Raw genomic sequence first — 23,774 nt, 5'->3', positions numbered from 1 at the left:
GCCCAAATCAGAAGGAGCCAGAATTTGGAAAAAAACCTTTAGACCCCGAACGGATCGAAAGGATTTTTCCGAGACAAGCAAAAGTGGACAAGGATTACTGAAGATGCGTTTTCACAGGGGCCTACTTCAAAAACAAAAGATGCCTCGACAACAATAAAGCAAACATGTAAGGAGAATAAAGTCAAAAAAAAGTGGCAGGCATGTGATTCCTCCACTAGTAAAAGATGTCATCAATAATGGCATAAAGAAATACAAGACAGCTGTAAGATTGCCTGAAGCTTCTCGTTGAAACGAGTGAAACTTCAGCTATAAATACAAACGTTCAAGGAAGCTGAAGATATCGATCATTCCCTTCAGTTTTATTACAAATAAATTGTTGTAATATTTCTCTTTCTATTGTATTAAGTTTTCTTTCATGTATTTCAAGAACAAAGCTACTATAAGTAGCTAAACAAGTTGTCTCCTCCTCTTCAAATGAGTTGATTTATGTAATAATATTATGTCTGAATAATTTCTTTAAAGCCTCTTGTTCTTTCATGCTCATATTTTATATAATTAAATTTATATACCATACGCCTTAAGGTAGAAAATGAATTAAGGCTGTGCTGGGTGTCGTTGAAGGAGCTTGTGCGGAAATCATCTGTTGCGACTGCGTGGTTGGAGTGTGAGGAGCACTTCGTAAAATTCGGCAGGTATGACCCGACGACATTTTGGTCAAAGAGGTATTTTAATTTAATTCATCTTACGGAAGTATGTTGGACCCTAATTCGGATTATATCGGCTGGAAACCTTGCGTAACTGATAGTCTTGCATGGCCGGGACTGGTTCGATAGGTTAACAATGCCACGTACAAAGGATTAATTGCTAATTAATATTTAATTCAAAAATGGGGACCACTAGGGAGTTGAAATAAAGAAAATTGTGGTTAGGGAGTTAAGATAAAGTTTGAAGGGTTGGTAGGGATTTTTAAATCATTTACCCTTAATTTAATTTAGTTTAATTTAGTAAATGTACGCATGTAGACTTTAATTTGGACCTTGGTCCATTATCTTGATTGAATATGCACGTCGTCTAGCCATTTCTAAAACGGTTTAACAAGAAATTTTAGCTAAAATCAATAACAACGTTAAGAATACGAGAGGCCATTAACTTTAATCATCAAAAAAAGTTAGATATGTTTTATAGAGGGTCAGTTCAACCCTCATGATTTTTAATAATTAATGTGAAACTAATCCGCTACGTACAACGAAACTTGCACTACAAGAAAACCATCAAAATAGTCATATTTTTTTTTAAAATCGTGGCTAAATTTAAATTTAGCGACATTTTTAAAAAAATTGTTGCTAAATTTAGCCATGATTTTTGAAAACCGTGGTTAATTATCCACACTTTTAAAACCATAGTTAATTTAATCACGGTTTTAAAACCGTTGCTAAAATAGCTACAATTTTGAAAAAACCTTCGTTAATTTAAAACCGTGGCTATTTAAAACCATGGCTAAAATAGCCACAATTTTAGTTAATTTAACCATGGTTTTTTAATTTAAACAAATTATAAACCAAAGAAATTAAAATACGAGAGAATTTTTAAAAAGTCCTTCTATAAATGCCTACAATGAAATTTGGCCTTAAGTTGAGTTAATTTTTAAAATTAGCCTTTAATTATGTTGAATTCCAATTATATCCTTTAGACCATTTTTTTTTAAAAAAAAACCTTCTATAAAATATCTGTAAATTGTAATTACTTGTATTTGTATTTACATGCAAATTTATTTTATTTGTTATTTATTTAATTTATATTATTAATAGTAAGACTTTAATAAAATTATCAATTTTTAGTATAAATTAGTGTGTGTAAGCTTTTTTTTTGAAAAAAATAAATAAATGTCTTTGTCACGTGTAATTACCGTCTTTCAACAACTAAATTTGGTGAAATCATTTTTTGTTCTTTTCAATAAGTTTTTCAAATTAATAATAGTAATTGCATGCCGCGATTGTCATACCAAAAATTTATTTAACTAAGCTCACCACAATATAAATACGTTCAACACCCTTATTTCTTATTATTAATTAACAATATTGACAAATAATATGACTAGCTTATTAACTAATATTTTCTATTATTCGGTAGATTCCTTAATAAAATAATTATTATAATATTATTTTATGATTAATAATTTATTTTTTTATCATTTTGTATTGTACGGAATATATAATTATTATTCTATATTTTAATTTCACGCATAAATACAACTATTTTTACATCCATTATCAATAATGCTATTAATTTATTTATTATTGTTTGAACAATAATATCATATTGTTATCATCAAATATTTATTAAGAAAAGAAATAATACATAATAATTAAATGCGTATGTATTAATTAGTTTGAAATATAAATCTAGTTTATTATAATTCCTTCCTTGAAACTTGGATTGTGAAGAGGAAAACTGAAAGAGAGAATTAGAATCGATCATAGACAGTAAACGATCAAGAATAAATAAACCAAATAGCAATAGAGTGGCCCATCCCTTATAATTAAATTGACAGCAATATTTCAACCAAATAGCAACTATTCTACCGGATGAGTCTATGCTACCCCATCCGGGCAGTGCCGGATGGGGATCAGACGGCCCAATTTCATCTGTAGGTCAAATCAAATGATCTGATTTGATACACAAATGAAATTGGGCCGTTAGATCTGGAGCTACCAGCATAGACTCACCCTTATTCTACAATGTCTCAAAAACAAAGTGGGGCATGCATATGCAGCTAGCTACTAAATATATAAGGTAATTTTTGGTAAGTCGATGCTGCCCCACTGCAGCTGTGTGGCCATGATGGCCACACATACATTTCATGTGGGCCCCACATGCATAAAATTGGCCAATCAATGACCTTGATCCTACAATGGGTAATAGTAATACCCCATCTGTAGATCTGTAGGTAATTTTGACTTTTGTTTGAAATACTGTCATCTAACTTGATCGAGGTAGAAAGCAAACATTTTAAAATTTACTTTGTAATTGAACATTCATTCTTTGTAGCTGGATTCAAGTATCTATCAGTCCTCAATTTAATGATATAATAAATAATTAATGATATAAACTTATTGATTCAAGTATCTATTATCAGTCCTCAATTTAATGATATAATAAATAATTAATGATATAAATTTATTGATTCAAGTATCTATCAGTCCTCAATTTAATGATATAAATCAAATTGATTATATTTGTAGCCTTTAATTGCATGTTATCATGCTGCAATAGTTCTATGTTTTGGACCATAACATCTAAATTATATCTTCTGGCAATAGAAATATGGAATATGCACTACTGTGTATTGCAAGTTGCTACTGTAGCCATATTAATCGTGCTTTATGTTTCAGTGCTGCAACTAGATGTAAATTAATTAACTCCTAGTGGATAGCCCACTTGTAAATTTAATTTAAGAAAGTGAGTGAGAAATAGCATTTGGCTGATAATCCGAATCTGGCTGACTTGTTTGTTGTTCAATTGTGGGTCTTCTTTCACAGGGTGTCAAAGCCCTGTAAATTACATACAACAGGTAAGGTTTAATAGAGAAAAGCTCGGGTCTTTGTGCTCTTGGAGCATCTAATGGCAGACCCTTGCATGGTTGATTTCGTGTCATTAATTTGTCTTTAAAAACTAAGTTGGGTTTATGTTTTGCTGTAATGATCAAACGAGTTCTTATTTGAAATTCACCTCTTTTTTTATACTAACTGATACCCCGATGAGGAAATCACCTCAGCTCAAAGATGACCCTAAGATAAAGATCAATCCTTAGATAGACAGGATGGTCCAGGAGGTCGGCTCGGGAGATCCGTCAAGCTCCTCCACCACCATCACCCAGCTCGGGAGCTCGGGAGCTCAGTCAAGCTCCTCCACACCATCATCCAGTTCGGCTCGTGAGCTCAGCTCGGGAGCTCAGGACCTCCTTCAAACTCCTCCACCATCATCTCCATCTTAGGTTGGGAGCTCTGGAATTCATCTCAGCCCCGATGGCAGTAGAGAGTTAGCTCGGTAGAGGGGTTGGACAACCTTGATGAGCTAGCTAAGATGTTAGGATCAGTGCTCGGGTTGAGTTCAGGGGTTCAGCAATAGATCATTCATCCCTTTTCCATATGACCCCAGGTAGTATAGCGTCCTCATGATAACAGTTCAGCTCAGATTAAATGTTTCTTATTTCCTTTGTCAGACAAGATTCGGGCGAGATCTCAGCCTAAATATTCGGGATTGTGATCCCGGGATTCGCGGATTCTTGATAAGGAAGGTAGGCGTTAAATCCGGAGCTCTCTCCTATAAATACCAGGTTCATTTTCATTATTTGCATCCTAATTCTTCACTCGTGGGCACACACCACTCTCTATATTTTCGCTATCCTAGCATCTGACTTGAGCGTCGGAGGGGATACGCCGGAACACCTTCCGGCCCCCCTTAACATTCTTGTTAGTGGTTTCAGGTCAGCAGCAGTTCATCTCTTATTTGGAGGAGTTTCTTCAGCTCGTCCAAAGAGATCACTTTATTGAGGTATATCAATTGGCGCCGTCTGTGGGAAAATCGAGCTAAGACGTTGATATGGCAGGAAGAGGAAGAGGAAGGGGAAGAGGAAATGTGGCAGATATGACTGTAGATCAGCTCAGCCAGTTCATCACTCAAACGGTGCAAGCGGCCATGGGTCACAATCCACCACCTCCTCCCGTGGGTCAGCCAAACCCAATGGATGCGGTGTGGGAAGAGATTAGGAGACTAGGTCGGCAAGTGGGAGGTCGGCCTGGGCCTATACAAAGGGAAAGTCCTTTTGCTCGGGCTATTTTAGATGAGGAACTCCCTGCAAATTTTAAGCAGCCTACTTTAGGGGAGTATGACGGGAGCTCAGATCCAGAGGAACACTTGGGGAGATTTGAAAATGCAGCCTTGTTGCATAGATATTCAGATGCAATTAAATGTCGGGTCTTCCTCACTACTTTGGTAAGGTCAGCCCAACAATGGTTCAACCTTTTACAGCCTGGTAGTATTCAGAGTTTCAATGACTTCAGCTCAGCTTTTCTACACCAGTATGCGAGTAGCAAGAAATATTTGAAGACTTCTCTCAGTTTGTTCAATATGAAGCAATCTGAGGTGGAATCGTTGCGGGAGTATGTTCAGCGCTTCAATACAGCAGCTCTGGAAGTACCTGCTGCCACTGCTGACACCTTGGTCAACTCTTTCACTCAAGGGTTGAGATGAGGGGAGTTTTTCAGATCCTTAGTCAAGAAGCCTCCTTTGACTTATGATGAGCTCCTTAGTAGAGCTGAGAAGTACGTGAATTTGGAAGATGCACAGAGGCAGAGGAGACAGGAAGGAATGTCTGGGAGTAAACCTAGTGCCAAGGTGGGAGCAAAGGCCGAGGGAAAGACAGAAGGAGGAAGGAAGAGGGTGGCAGAAGAGATGAATAGGACCAAAGGACCCTACCCCTATGTACCCCTATCGGTGAGCCTGGAGAAGGCAATGCAAGTATGTGAGGATAGGAGAGCACTTGTGAGGCCCCGCAATGCTGAGAAAGGCCCGCGGTTACCGCCATCTGACAAGTTTTGCGATTTTCATCAGGAATATGGGCATATCACCAATGATTGTCAGAGGTTAGGTGAGGAGGTTCAAAGGATCATGTATGATGACCCTCGAATCAGAGCTGAGCTGACTCGAAGAGCAAATCCTCCTCGCCAAGGTCGAGCTCCCCAATGGAGGAATCAAAGGAATGAAGATAGAGAGAATCAAGGTGATCATCAGGGAAGAGCTCCTCCAAACGGTCGAGGAGATAGGGTGCAGCAGATTGCAAATCATCCCGATCGGGGTGTTATCCATATGATCTCCGGTGGTAGTACGGATGGAGATTCGGGAAGGGCTCGCAAAGCTCACGGGCGTAGGTTGGAAAATTTTGAGGTAAGTTCTCAGCTCAGCTGTCCCACTGACCCGAACATCAGTTTCGGAAGGGAAGATTTAAAGGATGTGGTGTTACCTCATAATGATCCCCTATTGGTCACCTTGACCATAGCCAATTATGACGTGGCTCGTATCTTTGTGGATACTGGGAGTTCAGTAAACATTATCTTTAAAGAAACTCTGGACCAAATGAAATTGGAAGGATTTGAATTGGATCCAATCACCACAGAGTTGTATGGGTTCACGGGTCATGCTCTGCAACCATTGGGACAGATAGTGCTCCCCTTGTCCCTTGGGAGTGGAGAGCAGAGAGTAACCAAAATGGCTTGCTTCACCGTGGTGGAGGCACCATCCTCTTTCAATGGAATATTGGGGCGCCCTTCCCTGAGTGATTTCCGAGCCGTGGCATCCACCTATCATCAGAAGTTGAAGTTCCCAAGTAGAAGAGAAGTGGGGGTTGTTCGGGGTGATCAGAAAGCAGCTCGGTTATGCTATGTGAATGAGGTAAGGATTGATTCAAAGAAGAAGAAGAGGGAGGTAGGAATGGTTTCAATAGGTCGAGCATCGAAGGCGCACGGACAGAAGGTGCTTCTGATGTCTGAAGAAGGTCATGAGAAGGTGGAATTAATCCCGGGAGCTCAGATTATCAAATTAGCTGCTGATCTGAGCCCATCAGTGAAGCAAAATTTGGTTGGTTGCTTAAGGAAGAACAAAGATGTTTTTGCTTGGTCTGTATCGGAGCTCACAGGGGTCAGTGCAGAAATTATGGTTCATCGATTAAATATTCTTGCGGGAGTAAGACCGATAAAACAGAAGAAGAGACATTTTGGTCCAGACAAGGATAAGGTCATTAAAAAAGAGGTAGAGGAACTTCTTAAGGCAGGACACATTAGGGAAGTGCAATTCCATACCTGGTTATCCAATGTGGTCCTTGTCTCTAAGAGTTCAGGCAAGTGGAGGATGTGTGTTGATTTCAGGGACCTAAATAAGGCCTGCCCCAAGGATTGTTATCCCCTGCCTCGAATTGATCAATAGGTTGATTCAACGGCAGGTCATCAGTACTTATGCTTCATGGATGCATATCAGGGGTATCATCAAATTCCTCTGGAGGAGGAAGATCAGGACAAAGTAAGTTTCACCACCTCTCATGGAACTTTTTGTTACAGAGTGATGCCTTTTGGTTTGAAGAATGCAGGGGCCACTTATCAAAGACTCATGGACAGAGTGTTTGCCTCCCAAATTGGCAGAAATGTGGAAGTTTATGTAGATGATATTTTGGTAAAGTCTCAGGATGATGTGGGGTTGCTGGCCGACCTAGAGGAGACTTTCTCGACTTTGAGGGCTTATCAGGTGAAGCTTAATCCGGAGAAGTGTGTATTCGGAGTCAGGGGAGGTAATTTTTTGGGGTATATGGTTACTGAGAGGGGCATAGAGGCCAATCCTGAGAAGGTGCAGGCTATCCAATCCATGTCTGCTCCCCGTAACTTTCAAGAAGTTCAAAGGTTGGCAGGAAGGATTGCAGCCTTGTCTCGATTTATATCAAGATCAGCCCATAGAAGCTTACCTTTCTTCAAGGTGCTTCGCAAAGCCAAGAAGTTTGAATGGGATGATGAATGCGGGAAGGCATTTGATGACTTAAAGAGTTACTTAGCTGAGCTCCCTGTGTTGGCTAAGGCAATTCCTGGTGAACCATTGTACATCTACTTATCAGCTTTGGAAGGGGCCGTTAGCTCAGTACTTATTAGGCAGGAGAGAACAGCTCAACACCCTATCTATTTCTTCTCACATGCTCTTAAGGGTGCAGAACTTCGGCATTCAGAGGTGGAAAAGTTAGCATTAGCCTTGGTTATGACAGCAAGGAAGCTCAGACCTTACTTTCTATCACATCCTATTGTGGTGCTAACCAACAGCCATATTGGGAGGATATTAACTCGAGTTGATATTTCGGGAAGGTTGGTAAAGTGGACTACGGAGCTCAGTGAGTATGATATCCAATATGCACCAAGGACGGCCGTTAAGGCCCAGGCGTTAGCTGATTTCCTTGCCGAAACGAGACATATGGAAGTAGAGGATTTTTGGAAAGTATACGTTGACGGCTCTTCTAATAGTGAAGGATGTGGGGTGGGGGTGTTTTTGATCTCCCCTCGTGGAGATGAGATCAGATTGGCAGTTAGGTTGGATTTTCGAGCTTCTAATAACGAAGCAGAGTACGAGGCTGTGTTGATTGGCCTCCGAGCAGCTAGGCAAGCTGGGGCAGCTCGGGTGCACCTCTACTCTGATTCACAGTTAGTAGCCCAGCAGGTGAATGGAACGTATGAAGTCAAAAATGAAAAGCTGAAGGAATATATGAGGACGATAGAGGAAGCTAAGGGTTTCTTTGATGAGGTATTGTTTGAACAAATCCCGAGGGAGGGCAATGAAAAAGCAGATTATCTCGCCAAGATGGATAGCTCACTTCATAGCTGGAAGACCAGGGAAGTTGTTGTGCAAGTGGAATTGACACCCTCTACTGAGCTCGCGCCATTAGCTCAGGAAGAGAGTGACTGGAGAAAGGAACTCTTGGATTACATAGAGAAGGGTAAGTTACCAAAGGACCCGAAGAAGGCATATCGGTTGAAACAGAGGAGTCTCCGCTTTGTGATGATGGAGGGAGTTCTTTATAAGAGGTCATTTACCGGACCTCTTCTCAAGTGTTTAGGCCCCAAGGAAGCTCATTATGTCCTAAAGGAGATACACGAGGGGTGTTGTGGTAATCATTTAGGGTCTTATTCTCTAGCCCGTAAGGTTCTCTTGGCAGGATATTTTTGGCCCACTATTCTGAAAGATGCCATAACTTTGGTGACTTCTTGTGATAGTTGTCAAAGACATAGTAAACTTCAGCACCGACCAGCAGCGTTAATGAAAGGGATAATAGCAGCATGTCCTTTCGATCAATGGGGAATTGATATTGTGGGTCCTTTCCCTCCAGCCCCAGCTCAAAAGAAATTCTTGTTGGTTGCCATTGATTACTTCTCTAAATGGGTTGAGGCAGAGGCTTTAGCTCGAATTACTGAAGGGAAAGTCTTGAAATTTCTGTGGAAGAATATTGTGTGCAGATTTGGAGTACCACGTAAGCTCATATCTGACAATGGGAGGCAGTTTCAAGGGGCTCGAGTGCAAGCTTGGTGTAAAGAAATGAAAATTCAGCAACACTTCACATCTGTCCATTATCCTCAGAGTAATGGTCAGGTGGAGGTGACTAATAGGTCTTTGGTGCAAAGCTTGAAGACGCGTTTAGGCCAAGCCCAGGGAAATTGGGTGGAAGAGCTCCCTAGTGTGTTATGGTCATATCGTACCACACCAAGAATTGGAACCGGAGAGACTCCATTTAGTATGGTGTATGGAAATGAGGCCGTCCTGCCAGTAGAAATTGGAGAGGAGTCGGCTCGGATCATTTTCTATGATGAAGAAAATGGAAAGAGAAGGAGGGAAGACTTAGACTTTTTGGGTGAAAAGAGAGAAGCTGCTGCTATCAGGATGGAGGCATACAAGAACAGGATAGCTCGGTCCTATAATCGTCGGGTGCGCAGGAAGGATTTCCAGGTAGGAGATTTGGTGCTTAGAAAAGTTCAGGAGGTGGCTGTAGGGAAGCTCGACCCTAAATGGGAAGGACCATACAAGGTGGTGATGAGGCTCAGTTCGGATGCTTACTACTTGGAGGATTCAAAAGGAAAGATGTTGAAGAGACCGTGGAGCGCTTACAATTTACGCAAATATTATTCTTAAATGTTGCAAGTTCAATTTTCCTTTAAGTTGTAATTTGTACAAGCTACACTTACGTTTATCTATAAGCAGTTATTTTTTCAGAAATATTGATGTAAATGTGCCTCAGCTCATCACCTTAGTCACGCTTCTTAAGCCCCTGACTTTGGTTCAGCTCATCACCTTAGTCACGCTTCTTAAGCCCCTGACTTTGGTTTAGCTCATCACCTTAGTCATGCTTCTTAACCCCTGACTTTGGTTCAACTCATCACCTTAGTCACGCTTCTTAAGCCCCTGACTTTGGTTCCGCTCATCACCTTAGTCACGCTCCTTGAGCCCCTGACTTTGGTTCAGCTCATCACCTTAGTCACGCTTCTTAAGCCCCTGACTTTGGTTCAGCTCATCACCTTAGTCACGCTTCTTAAGCCCCTAACTTTGGTTCAGCTCATCACCTTAGTCACGCTTCTTAAGCCCCTAACTTTGGTTCAGCTCATCACCTTAGTCACGCCTCTTAGGCCCCTGACTTGGGTTCAGCTCATCACCTTAGTCACGCTTCTTAAGCCCCTGACTTTGGTTCAGCTCATCACCTTAGTCACGCCTCTTAGGCCCCTGACTTGGGTTCAGCTCATCACCTTAGTCACGCTTCTTAAGCCCCTGACTTTGGTTCAGCTCATCACCTTAGTCACGCCTCTTAGGCCCCTGACTTTAGTTCAGCTCATCACCTTAGTCACGCTCCTTGAGCCCCTGACTTTGGTTCAGCTCATCACCTTAGTCACGCTTCTTAAGCCCCTGACTTTGGTTCAGATCATCACCTTAGTCACGCCTCTTAGGCCCCTGACTTTGGTTCAGCCCTTTGCCTTAGTCTAGTCACCTCGACCCTGATTTTCGGGCGCAGTTCAGTTGCGGGTCACTTCATAATGGTCTCATGTAGAGGAGCTGACGGTCCAGGAATATTGGTTGAGGAGCTCGGGAGCTCGGGAGTCCAATTAGGCAATCTAAGAACGCATTTTAGGTCAGGTCGGGAGTTTGGTTCCAGAGGCTCAGCTCGGCTCCGGCAGCTCAGCTCGGGTGTTACAGCTCAGCTCTGTTCAACGCCTCCGGGTGTTAGTTTATTTTAAGACAAGTACTTTGGTCCCCTTAAGGAGCTCAGCTCTGTTCAACGCCTCCGGGTGTTAGTTTATTTTAAGACAAGTACTTTGCTCCCCTTAAGGAGCTCAGCTCTGTTCAACGCCTCCGGGTGCTAGCTTATTTTAAGACAAGTACTTTGCTCCCCTTAAGGAGCTCAGCTCTGTTCAACGCCTCCGGGTGTTAGCTTATTTTAAGACAAGTATTTTGCCTCCCTTCAGGAGCTCAGTTCAGCTCACCTTCGGGAGTTAGTTAATTTTTAAGCATCTATTTTGTCTCCCTTCAGGAGCTCAGTTCAGCTCACCTTCGGGAGTTAGTTAATTTTTAAGCATCTATTTTGCCACCCTTTAGGAGCTCAGCTCAGCTCACCTTCGGGAGGTGGTTAATTTTTAAGTATTTATCTTGCCTCCCTTTCAGGAGCTCAGCCACCTTAGGGAATTCGGCTCGGCTACCTAGAGATCAGCTCATCTCAAGGCCTTTCAGGTGTTGTTTTATTTTTAAGTGGTTATTTTACCTCCCCTTAAGGAGATCTGCTCGGCCACCTAGAGGTAAGCTCAGCTCAATGCCTTTTGGGTGTTCGTTTATTTTTAAGTGTTAGTTTTGCATCCCTCCAGGGAGCTCGGATCAGCTCATTTTAAGGTGTTAGTAATCGCAACTCAAATTGTGATAACCTAAAAGAATGATAATAGAACTGAGTTTGCATAATCTGACAAAAATTTAAATGTATACATCTCCAAAAACCCTAAATTAACTCTCATTCTCTCCCTCGCCCTCATCCTCACCCTGTTCATCTGCGCCCCCATCCTCTTTTGCTGCCTCTGCTGAGGTAAGGGAGAGGGAAAACCCGTCTAGGTCCAGGAAATCCACAGAGGTCCCTTCAGGAGGATAGCCTGCCGCCCTGAACTGCTGAGTGCAGCCGTCGAACCCTTTGGCCAGATAACCATAGGCTTGAGCAGCCACCTCGTCCATACACTCATCAGACTTCAAGAATTCCTCCTTGAAGCCTTCAGCTCCCTTGGAAAGCTCAGCTCGGGAATCTTCTAGTTCTTGAAGGGCCTGAGCAAGCTGATTGTAGTAGCCCGAACCCTAATTGAGTAATTAAAGGATTAATGCTAATTAAATAAATTGGGGATTGGACGGATCGGAAGCTCCGAAGGGACGATCGGAAGCTCCGATCAGGACCGGAGGCTCCGATCACCCCTATCCGGAGTCATCAAGTGATATTTTGACACGTGGCAGATCAGGATCTTCGGAAGCTCCGATGGCAGGATCGGACGTTCCGATCGAGGTTCGGACGTTCCGATCGAGGATCGGAGGCTCCGATCGTTGTCTATAAATAGAAGGCCGAGACTTCATTTCTCCTTGCCAATTCCGGATTTCCTCTCTATTTCTAGTCATATTCGAGCTGTTCTAGTCTTCTTAGGCTTGGTCCGGAGGTCGGAGAGGCGTTCGATAGTCGTAGCGGAGTTGTGCCCAAGTTCTGGAGGCATCGACATCAAAGGGCTAACGACGGACGAAGGTATAGCTTTTGCTTCCTATAAATATTTAGGAGTATGCAATAGCTTAGTTAAGGCTTTTAGAGCACTGTAATGATAGTAGTATCATTTCGCTGTGTAGGTGGACTTTAGGCTTGGGCTTAGAGCTGGTAGTGCCTACCTGGTATTTGAGGTACGAAAGTACTGTTCGAGATATCCTGACTGAGTATGCATGTATTATGTGACTGCATGATTTATATGTCATGATATTATGCTGCATTCATTTGCATCTTGCTGTATCTCCTTCGAGATGTCTGTTAGTAGGGTTGTACCCTATCCTGTTAGTGGATGGACTTCCATCGATTTGGGTCCGGCGTATCCACAGTTATCTCGGTATGGGAGCCACCTCCTGAAGCGACGGCACAGCGTGCTACATACCAGGGCCCGGTCTGTCTCTGTTATCTGATCCTTGACCTCGAGTCTATAGGGAGTTCACTTTGCATGCATGTATACTCATACTCTCGCACTGAGCGTTTTATGCTCACGTCTCGTACTCTGTATTTTCTGGACACCCTATTCCATGGGGCAGGTTTGCGATTGGACGAGGAGGGTGGATCCAGGAGGGGCTAGTCAGTGGTTGGCCAGCTGGAGCTTCGTCTAGGTTTTATTACTGTTGTTTTGGGTTTATACAGCTATTCGATTTGGTTGTATATTATTGGATAATTACAGATTCCTTTACTTGGGATTGTATAATGTTATTGGTTTCCGCAGTTTTATTCTGATATCTGTTTTATTAAGTTAATTGCATGCCTAAGTTCTGTTTAGTAGGTGATCCGGGTAAGGGTCACTACACTGATCATGGGACCCCTTGAGTTCGCCCCGAAGATTCTCCTTCTGCACCTCGGAAACCCGGAGGTCATTTTGATGCTTCAGCCGCTCAGTTTGGAAGCCCATCCTCATTTCCTCCATCTGGGCTCGGAGATTGGCTACCTCCTTCTCATAACCAAGCTTCGCCTCCTTCGCTAACCGGCTAAGCTCAGCACAATGAGCTTCATAACCTCGGGCATCCTTAGAGAGTTGCTTTCGAGTCATGGAAGCTCGGAGGGACATCTCGGCGTTCAGGACAGCAGCCTAGGAAAGGAAAAGAACAATTAAAAGAGAATGCAAAAGAAGAATATAAAGTACTGAACAAAGGAAGGTTACCTCAGCTGAGGCAGTGTTAGAACATTGCATCAGCTCAGCCCATCCAAGGCTTTTCACATAATCAGCATCAGCCTGGGAAATCATATCCCGGAGGACTGATCCAGCCGTGGGAGTAGGCCCGACCCCCACAATGCGCAGGGCATTGTGGTACATTTCAAAGAAATTGGTCCTGCACCGGACCACGGGAGTCTGAGGCTTCTCCGCCCTGAACTGACGAAGGGGCGCCACCTCCGGAATAGAAGACTTCCCGGAGTCCAGCTCCACTACCTCCGAGTGAGGGCTTGACGGTGCCCGCCTTTTGGAGCCTTTGGACGGGGTGGCAGAAGGCTCTGGCTTGTTGGTGGCCCGTGGTGAAGGGGCTTTAGATTTGGCTGAGCTCCCTGCAGCTCGGCTCCCTGATGGGGCAGTTTTTCTCTTCTTCTCTAACATTCTCCTCATTGCTGAGTCCATAACCCTTTTTTCTGCACGAGACATAGGGAAGGTCAGGACAAGAAATGAGATAGCATAATATTAGTAAAGCGGAGCATGGGCGGGGGAAGGGCCGTACCTAAGTTTCCTCGAACGGAAACATCTGCCGAGCTGAGCCCATGGTGGCAGAGCAGGTCCTCTGCCAAAATGGCAGAGACATCAAAGCACCTTCCCCCTATAGCCCTTTGGGCTCCAGTAAACAATTCCCCTTGACGAAAGCCCGGGGTGGGAACAGGTAGGAGGGGGAGAACATCCCTCCAGGCAGAACATATGTCCCAATCGTCGGAGGGACATACAAAAAAGAAGGCATTTTTCCAATTTTTATTGGAGATGGGAGAACCCTTAAAAAATTTACAGTTGGGTCGGCAGGAAAAATAAAAGGGGCCCTCCTCAGAACGTTTGGGCAGCAGGAAGTTACAAATGGTAAAACAGTTAACTTCAAAGCCTAGAGTCCTAAAAAGAACTACAAAACTACAAAGAGTTCGGAAGGAGTTGGGTGTGAACTGTCCTAGGTGAAGCTCATAATATCGGCTGAGCTGTTGGAAAAGTAAGGGGAGGGGAAATCTAAGACCTGCCTCCAGCTGATCTAAATAAAAAGTATAAAATCCTGGAGGAGGGTGGTTAGCTCGGTCTGTGGGGTCAGAAATGACAAACTTGTAATTTTTAGGGGCGTGGGATAGAGCTCTTATCTTCTCCTCCTCCGAAGCATCCAGCTCGGAGGGGTATTGCTCATACCACGGCACCACAGGGGCTTCAGGGTCGTAGCCCAGGTCATCATCCTGAGCAGGGGATGATGCGAAAGCAGGATCCTGGCCTGTAGGCTCTCCTGCAGTAAGAGCAAGGGAATCAAATCGATCCACCTCAGCAAATACTTCGTCTGAGCTTCCAGAATAAGCTCGGAAAGAAGTAGCCATGAGGAGTGTTTACTTACTTAGGGAGCTCAGAAACTTTGAGAAGGGAAGAAAAGCAAAGGAGCTCGGAAACTTTGGGAAGGGAAGAAAAGCAGAGGAGCTCGGAAACTTTGAGAAGGGAAGAAAAGCAAAGAAGCTCGGAAAAAGAAAGGAATTCAAGAGAGAATTCACAAAAACAGGAGACGGAGAAAGTAAAAATGAAATTTTTATAGTGAGGCCTATTTATAGAAAGTTCGGATCAATCCAAGTCGTTGATCTTGGGACAGGTGGACGGCTCAGATCGAATAGAATTCAAAAAAAAAAATAAATAAATAAATTACCGTTACATTGTACTTGCCGGAATGACAGCTGGGCTCGGTGAGGCACCTTAGCTCGGCATCCACTTAGGGTCATCTCAACATAAAAACGAATTTCGAGTCTTTGACCTCAATTCGACTTTTATGGGAGGGACTTGTGATACCCCGATGAGGAAATCACCTCAGCTCAAAGATGACCCTAAGATAAAGATCAATCCTTAGATAGACAGGATGGTCCAGGAGGTCGGCTCGGGAGATCTGTCAAGCTCCTCCACCACCATCACCCAGCTCGGGAGCTCGGGAGCTCGGGAGCTCAGTCAAGCTCCTCCACACCATCATCCAGTTCGGCTCGTGAGCTCAGCTTGGGAGCTCAGGACCTCCTTCAAACTCCTCCACCATCATCTCCATCTTAGGTTGGGAGCTCTGGAATTCATCTCAGCCCCGATGGCAGTAGGGAGTTAGCTCGGTAGAGGGGTTGGACAACCTTGATGAGCTAGCTAAGATGTTAGGATCAGTGCTCGGGTTGAGTTCAGGGGTTCAGCAATAGATCATTCATCCCTTTTCCATATGACCCCAGGTAGTATAGCGTCCTCATGATAACAGTTCAGCTCAGATTAAATGTTTCTTATTTCCTTTGTCAGACAAGATTCGGGCGAGATCTCAGTCTAAATATTCGGGATTGTGATCCCGGGATTCGCGGATTCTTGATAAGGAAGGTAGGCGTTAAATCCGGAGCTCTCTTCTATAAATACCAGGTTCATTTTCATTATTTGCATCCTAATTCTTCACTCGTTGGCACACACCACTCTCTATATTTTCGCTATCCTAGCATCTGACTTGAGCGTCGGAGGGGATACGCCGGAACACCTTCCGGCCCCCCTTAACATTCTTGTTAGTGGTTTCAGGTCAGCAGCAGTTCATCTCTTATTTGGAGGAGTTTCTTCAGCTCGTCCAAGGAGATCACTTTATTGAGGTATATCACTAACTTTTGTGTATGTTCTAGAGATGCTTAAGGCTCTTCCTTTTAGCCCAAATGGAGCTATATCTCTGGATGGAGGTGTCATAAAAAGTCCTGGGGTGTTTGATAATGGGTCAACAACGCTAAGAAGCGAACCTTGGCATTAATGCACGAGTACTGATTTATCGTTTTAATCTAAATCACCAATATCCATATATATTTCTCGTTTCATTAATATGTCGAGAATGTTTTATCCATTTTTATTTGGATTTAATTTTCAAGTATCAATTAATTCTTATGATGTTTTAAAATTCGAATTTCTCTCATTGAAGGGGAGAGATGGATGTCATGTTCCCAAATGGCTCCGATAGATTCAGCCTGCCCATGAACTATTATTTCGCGGTTGATAATCGTACGAAGGAGACACATTTTTATTTGTTTCTTTTCTGTTTTGGACGTCGTTTGTTGACGGGACGAGCAATTACCGTTAGTTAGTTAGTTATGGGGAAAAGGAGGGGTGAAATATTAACGGCGTTAACTGGTAGGGGGAAGAAGACATCAATCAGTCTGTAGACTAGAGAGGGGAGAAAAATTCCTGTGCTTTGCTTTTATAGTTGTCTGCTTTAACTTTTGGAGATCTCTCTCCATCTTCACCACGGCTCTTATCTGCAGAGGAGATTTAAGCTTCTTCACGCTGACGGAATGTGCATCTGTCTTTTGCTCTCTTATGTATGCAGCATTTGTTGGGTCCATGGGGAGTGGTACGCTATATTAGCATTGCTTGAAAAATTTCGATGATGTGCTGTACCAAGTTTATGGAAGTAATTGTTGTTTGGACTTCTTTTTAGAAGTTTTGCGATGCCTGTTGATATTCCTCTACTGCGTTTATTCTCTTCTTCTTGACTTAGGTTTCATTCATACAGTCGCCATTAGCAGATGAATAGCATACGTCGGTATCTGTATCACATTTTTGCACTAATTTGTGATTTATTTTTACCTCGTGAATATCATGTCCTTTTCCATGGTGCTCCTGTTTATTTTTTTCTTTCTCTTAAATATTTTAGAGATCGATATGATGAAAGAGAGGTTTGCTAAGCTGCTCTTTGGGGAAGACATGTCTGGAGGGGGTAAAGGAGTTTGCACTGCGTTAGCCATCTCAAATTCCATTACCAATCTTTCTGGTTAGTACCTACGTTGTGCTTTAATTTGTTCCTTTGTAATGTCTCTTAACTGTGGTTTCGAATATTAGCAACTGTGTTTGGAGAGTTCTGGAGGTTGGAGCCGTTGGCTCCACAGAAGAGGGCTATGTGGCGCAGAGAAATGGAATGCCTCTTATCTGTGATTGATTTGATTGTGGAACTCTGTAGACCTGGCCACGGGCCGATTCCGGGTTGGTATTTTACCAACCCTTAACCGGCCCGCCCTTGACCGGTTTCGGTTCGGGTTGGTGAACTGGCAGTTTCGAGTTCGGGTCAACCCTTGCTTTTTTTAAAAAAAATTTACAATTAAACTTTTAAAAACTCTATCAAATATTTCATTATCTCAATAAAAAAATATTTAAATTTATTAAATAAAAATATATACATTTAAACTTTTAACACCTTCTAATATTATATTTATTCAATAAAAAATATATGATATTTCAACTTTCAACATTTTATATTAAAAACTATGTCTATCCCAATAAAAAAATATATTATATTTATTAAATAAAAAATATATTACATTTCTTATATTAAAAATTATATATATTTCAATAAAAAATTTATTACATTTATTCAATAAAAAATATATTATATTTCAACTTTCAACATCTTATATTAAAAACGAGTAAAATTCATTTTGATACACGAACTATTGGTAAAATGTCAAATTAGTACATAAACTATTGAAAATGGTTTAATTGGTACATCATCAACTTATAAAGTCAATTTTACTCTTCACCTACATTATTTTAAAGTCTAATATTTTTGTTAAATTAAAATAAATACACAAATGATTTTTAAAAATTATTTTATTCATACAATTATAAATATAAATTTATATTTATTTAAATTTTATATATAGAAAAGAGATCGTACACATTGTAGAAAATATTGTAAATATTAATTAATACAAACATGCACATACACACATATATATAACAATTGATAAATTATATATTAAAAAATAATATATATTAAAAATATATAATAAAAGATATTTTTTTTCTGTTTATCTATGTTATAATATTATTATTTATATTAATCAAATTAAAAATTATATATGTGTGTGTCTTTTATTTATAATTTATAAATTTTACGTTGAATGTTTTTTCGTATAATAATGATATATAATATTCTTTTTATTGTATAGTAATTAGTAAATATGAATTTATATTTATACTTGTGATTAATATAATAATTTAAAACACAAAATATGTATATAGTTCAATTAATCAATTTAATAACAATATTCAATTTTAAAAAAATTTAAGTAAAGGGAAAAATTGACTTTTGAGTTTGATTATATACCAATTACATCATTTTCAATAGTTCATGTACCAATTTGACATTTTATCAATAGTTCATGTACCAAAATAATTTTTACTCTATTAAAAACTATACCTATCTCAATAAAAAATCTATTACATTTCAATTTAAACATTTTGTATACAAATTTATTACATTTAATTATTTTCAATCACAATCTAATATCAAATATCTAATGACCTAGTGGCAAGAGTGATGGCTCAATATCAATTGATCTTGGGTTCAAATCCAACATGTGTAGGTTTTAAATATATTATTTAAAATTTTAACAAAATAATAAATATATTATTTAAAAATAGGCCGACCCGGCGGTTAACCGGCCCGTTGACCATGACCGGTTTCGGGTCGGTCCGGGTTTGACCCGGCCCTTGGCCAGGTCTAGAACTCAGTGCCGTCAATGCAGCAATTTCCTGGTGGGGGGACTTATGAGGTTATGGAGACACGACCACGTTCTGATTTGCATATGAATTTACCAGCGCTCAAGAAGCTTGATGCAATGTTAATAAGCGTTCTTGATGGATTTCGGGACACAGAGTTTGGGTATGTTGACCGTGGGATAGTTGTGGATGATTATGACAAGTTCTCCACGGGAGGTGTTATGAGTGGGAGGCGGCGCCATCAGTAAGGCAGGAAGAGAAGTGGTGGCTTCCATGCCCTAAAGTTCCTGGAAAGGGATTGTCAGAGGCCTCCAGAAAGAGCTTGCAGCAGCACAAACCAGTTACTAAAGGCAGGCATGGCCATTAATAGCAATGTACTTGCTGAGATGGAAATACCAGCTGCCTATGTGGCAACCTTACCCAAGGTGATTCTTCAATTGTTTGCTTATCTTGGTAGATTTATATGTAGCATGCGCTAATTGCATCAACACCCCCTATAAAAAGTCTAAAAGGCATAAAACACCTTATGTAAAATTAATAGCATGTTAGACCATATGTTTTTAAAAAATTAGCATAAAAACCCCTATGAAAGGGTATAAATGTGCCCGAGTTTGTATAACATAGGGGTGAAATGCGCTATATTTTAGAAAACTGAGGGATGAATTAGCCAATTGGTGTTATCCTGATAGGCCCGGACGGTGAGCCCGGGGTCGGCTTGCAAGACGGGAGCCCGGCGTCATCCCGATAAGTCCCGGGTGATGGGCCCGGGGTCATCTCATAAACCAGGAACCTAGGGTCGGCTTGCAAGACGGGAGCCCGGCGTCATCCCGATAAGTCCCGGGTGATGGGCCCGGGGTCATCTCATAAACCGGGAACCTAGGAGCTCCTTCAGGGGCCCAAGTATCAAGGATAAATACCCGGAAACCAGGGGCCCGTAATACTCGGTGGGCCCAGGGTCATTTCATATAAAAGAAAGCCCATGCCTCCTTTACGTGTGGCAGACTCTTACTGCAAATCAAATCATTAGGCAGCATGGTGTAACAGTATGGGCTCGGTATGGGCTCTTCCTAGTATTATCGGGGGGGGTCAATCCTACGTGACAACTATCTCATCACAAAAACAGTTGTCAGTTGGGCCATGCTGGGCAATCATGGAAGAGGCCGGGTCAATGCGTATAAAAGGGAGGCCCCTTACTACAAACAGGCATGAGAAAAAATAGAAGGAAAAAACAACAACTCAAAAAAGAACCCACGCCTGGATATTCATTTTATGATGTTCGCATCATTGGCGCCGTCTGTGGGAAATTGAGATTTAAGACGTAGATATGACGATTATTGAGGATCCGGAAAGCTCCCAGCGAGCGATGGCAAATCTGCAGGAGCAAGTGAACGCCATGGTAGAGGCAGCGTTACAAAGGATCCTAGCTCTACAACAGGAGAAGAGGGAAGGTGATCCGGAGAAACAGCAGGAGAAGGAGCAGGAGAAAAACCAGGAGGAACCAGGGAAGGAGCAGGAGAAAACAGTAGATAAGGTGCGGGAAGAAGGAAAAGAGAAGGAGAAGAGAAGAGGAGGACAAGAGGGCATACAGGCGGAACAGGAGGCAGAATCACACGCTGAGTCTGCCCATGTCACCATGGTGGGAGAATTGGAACTGCTGAAGCAGAAAATTTTAAAGTTAGAAAACACTGACTCGCGGGAATCTTCGCGAGTCAAAAGCTCCGGATGCCCTTTATCGCCGGAGATTATTAAAGAGCCCTTGCCAGTACAATTCAAATCAGCGAAGATCAAAGGATACGATGGTAGTGGTGATCCAGAAGAGCACATGGCCCGGTTCAAAAATGTAGCCATGTTACATTGTTATAATGATCAAATCAAATGTAAAGTTTTCTTAACCACATTAGAAGATTCTGCCCAAAGGTGGTTTGAAAACTTGAAGGACGGAAGCATTGATGTCTTTAAGAAGTTTCGGGAAATCTTTCTGCAGCATTTCAGCAGCAGTAAACGATACCGAAAGACTACCCTCAGTGTTTTTGAGGTGAAGCAGGTCGGAAAGGAATCTCTAAGGGCATATATCAAGAAGTTCAACAAAATAACTTTAGAGATTCCAGCGTGCGCACCTGAAACCCGGATCACAGCCTTTACTCAAGGTCTCAGGGAGGGAGAATTCTTTCGGTCGCTGGTAAAGAAAACTCCTCGAAACTTTGAGGACCTTTTAGCCCGGGCTGAAAAGTACATTAACATGGAAGAAGCCCAGAAGCAAAAGAGGGATAAAGATAAGCGAGAGGGAAACAGAGAAAGAGGAAATAGGAATAACTCGGGAGGAGGGAGAAATGATTATCTGGGGAGGTTGATGGCTCATGCCCCGCCGAAAGTAACTAGAGATCGAGGGGTCTATGTGTGCGAGGAGGAAGTTCGGCAGACCTCTCAGAAAGGAGCGGGAAAATATTGCTCCATCCACGAGGTCAATACTCATGATACCAGCGAGTGCAGAAGACGCGCCCCGGAGGCAAAAAGGCCGATGTCAGGAGAGGAAAGGCGGATGGATAAAAGACAACGAGGACCTTATCGGGCACCAGGATTTGCGACACACAGGCCTAATGAGGCTGTCTCAGAAAAAGCCCGGGAAGTTCCACCTCAGCGACTGGATGATAGGGCACGAGACGGACCCTCCCGAGGAGTCATCAACATGATATCGGGGGGATCCACTGATGGGGATTCGAATAGGGCCCGGAAATCTTGGAGTAATAGAGAAGTATTGGGGTTGGAGGCCCGGAAAGTAACCTCTTGCCCGGTCATTTCCTTCGGGCCAGAGGATTTAAAGGACGTGATCACCCCTCATAATGATGCTTTGCTCATCCAAGCCAGGGTGGCCAACTATGACATAAGGCGGGTTTTTATTGATTCCGGAAGCTCGGTAAATGTCATTTTCCAAGAAGCTTTTGAACAAATGGACCTCCTGGGATGTGAGGTCAATATGGTGAAAACCTCTCTCTACGGGTTCGCAGGGCACACAGTACAGCCTCGGGGAGAGGTATGGTTGCCCATTACCCTGGGAACCGGTGAATTGAGAAGAACTATCATGACTCTTTTTTCAATAGTAGAAGCTCCATCTTCCTATAATGTCATCTTAGGGAGACCAGCTTTGAACGCCTTCATGGATGTGGCCTCTGCATATCATCAAAAGATTAAATTCCCGGTGGGAAACCAGATAGGATAAGTAAAAGGAGACCAATCCTCTTCTCGAAGGTGTTATGCTGATATTGTACGAGTGGACAACAAGAAAGCCTGGGGTGAGCAAGGAAGAGGTGATCCTTGCAAAAAGGAAGTGTGCACAGTAGGAGAAGTTAAGGAGGAACATGAGGTAGTGCAGTTATTCCCAGAACAACCGGGAAAACTTGTCAAGATAGCTAGGAATTTGGAGGTTGGCCTTATGGATCAGGTGAAAGCGTGCCTGGCCAAGAATACAGATGTATTCGCCTGGTCTTCACAGGAGCTAACTGGAATCCCATCTCAAGTGGCCGAACACAAACTAAATATCCTCCTGGGAGCTCGGGTTATCAAACAAAAGAAGCGGCATTTTGGGGCGGAGAAGGACAAAGTCATCGCTGACCAGGTTCGGGAGTTAAATGAGGCAGGACATATCCGGGAGGTACAGTTTCCTACTTGGCTGTCTAATGTGGTACTGGTACCCAAAGCCACCGGGAAGTGGAGGATGTGCATTGATTTCCGGAACCTGAATGAAGCTTGCCCTAAAGATTGTTACCCCCTCCCTCGGGTTGATCAGCTGGTGGACTCCACATCAGGCTTTGAGTTGCTCAGCTTTATGGACGCATATCAGGGATACCACCAAATCCCCCTGGCACAGGAGGATCAAGACAAGGTTAGTTTTATCACTTCCGGAGGGACTTTTTGTTATATGGTTATGCCGTTCGGGTTAAAAAATGCAGGGGCTACTTATCAAAGGATGATGGACAAGGTCTTTCAGGGCCAGCTCGGCCGGAATGTGGAGGTATATGTAGATGACATCCTGGTAAAGTCCCGAACTGGGCGGGATTTCATTCCCAACTTAGAAGAAACCTTCAACACTCTTCGGAAGTACGGGGTAAAGCTTAACCCAGCCAAGTGTGTTTTCGGAGTCAAGAGTGGGAAGTTTTTGGGTTTTGTGGTAACGGAAAGAGGGATAGAGGTAAATCCCAAAAAGGTGAAAATATTGAAATAAATGCCCTCACCAACCTCTATCAGGGAAGTGCAGCGGTTGACAGGGAGAATCACCGCCCTGTTCCGATTCATCGCCCGCTCGGCTCATAGGAGTTATCCCTTCTTCCAGGTGTTGAGGAAGGCCCAAAAATTTGGATGGACTCAAGAATGCGAGAAAGATTTTCAGGAGTTGAAGGAGCATCTGGCTAATCTGCCGGTTCTGGTCAAACCAAAGCCCGGAAAAAGGTTGTGGGTATATCTCTCTACAACCGAGCATGCTGTGAGTTCCGTGCTGATAAGAGAGGAAGCCAGGGACCAGAAACCTGTCTATTATGTAAGTCATGCCTTGAAAGGACCAGAAACTAGGTATGGTGATATAGAAAGGATGGCTCTTGCGCTCATCCTTACAGCCCGGAAGCTTAGACCGTACTTCCTGTCTCACCCAATCACGGTCTTAACTAACAGTTTGCTGGGCCGGGTGATGACTCATCCAGATACTTCGGGTAGACTAGTCAAATGGGCGGTGGAGCTAGGGGAGTATGACAT

At 42.6% G+C, this 23,774-nt stretch overlaps 2 protein-coding genes across 2 annotated transcripts; both read left to right on the top strand.

Moving 5' to 3' along the window:
- The first annotated feature begins 14,378 nt into the window (after positions 1-14,378).
- LOC140861939 (rop guanine nucleotide exchange factor 1-like) lies at positions 14,379-19,510 on the top strand. The gene is given in 6 exon segments (XM_073264938.1): positions 14,379-14,408; positions 17,190-17,304; positions 17,373-17,486; positions 19,044-19,252; positions 19,255-19,358; positions 19,360-19,510. Coding segments are annotated over 6 exon segments (723 nt in total).
- An 884-nt stretch (positions 19,511-20,394) lies between these two features.
- LOC140861938 (uncharacterized) lies at positions 20,395-23,250 on the top strand. Its single transcript, XM_073264937.1, has 2 exons — positions 20,395-22,028; positions 22,278-23,250. The coding sequence occupies exons 1-2, from the start codon at positions 20,395-20,397 to the stop codon at positions 23,248-23,250; spliced, it is 2,607 nt and encodes an 868-aa protein (XP_073121038.1).
- Positions 23,251-23,774: the final 524 nt, after the last annotated feature.

This window comes from Henckelia pumila, chromosome 4, assembly GCF_033568475.1.
Source record: "Henckelia pumila isolate YLH828 chromosome 4, ASM3356847v2, whole genome shotgun sequence".
NCBI lineage: Eukaryota > Viridiplantae > Streptophyta > Magnoliopsida > Lamiales > Gesneriaceae > Henckelia > Henckelia pumila.
This window is presented reverse-complemented; position numbering and strand designations above follow the sequence as displayed.

Excerpts from the sequence above, each read along its gene's own strand:
- LOC140861938 (XM_073264937.1), top strand. The coding sequence starts at position 20,395 with ATGGCAAATCTGCAGGAGCAAGTGAACGCCATGGTAGAGGCAGCGTTA. Across the intron at positions 22,029-22,277 it reads GTGAAAACCTCTCTCTACGG|GTGTTATGCTGATATTGTAC; the intron begins GTTCGCAGGGCA and ends CTCTTCTCGAAG.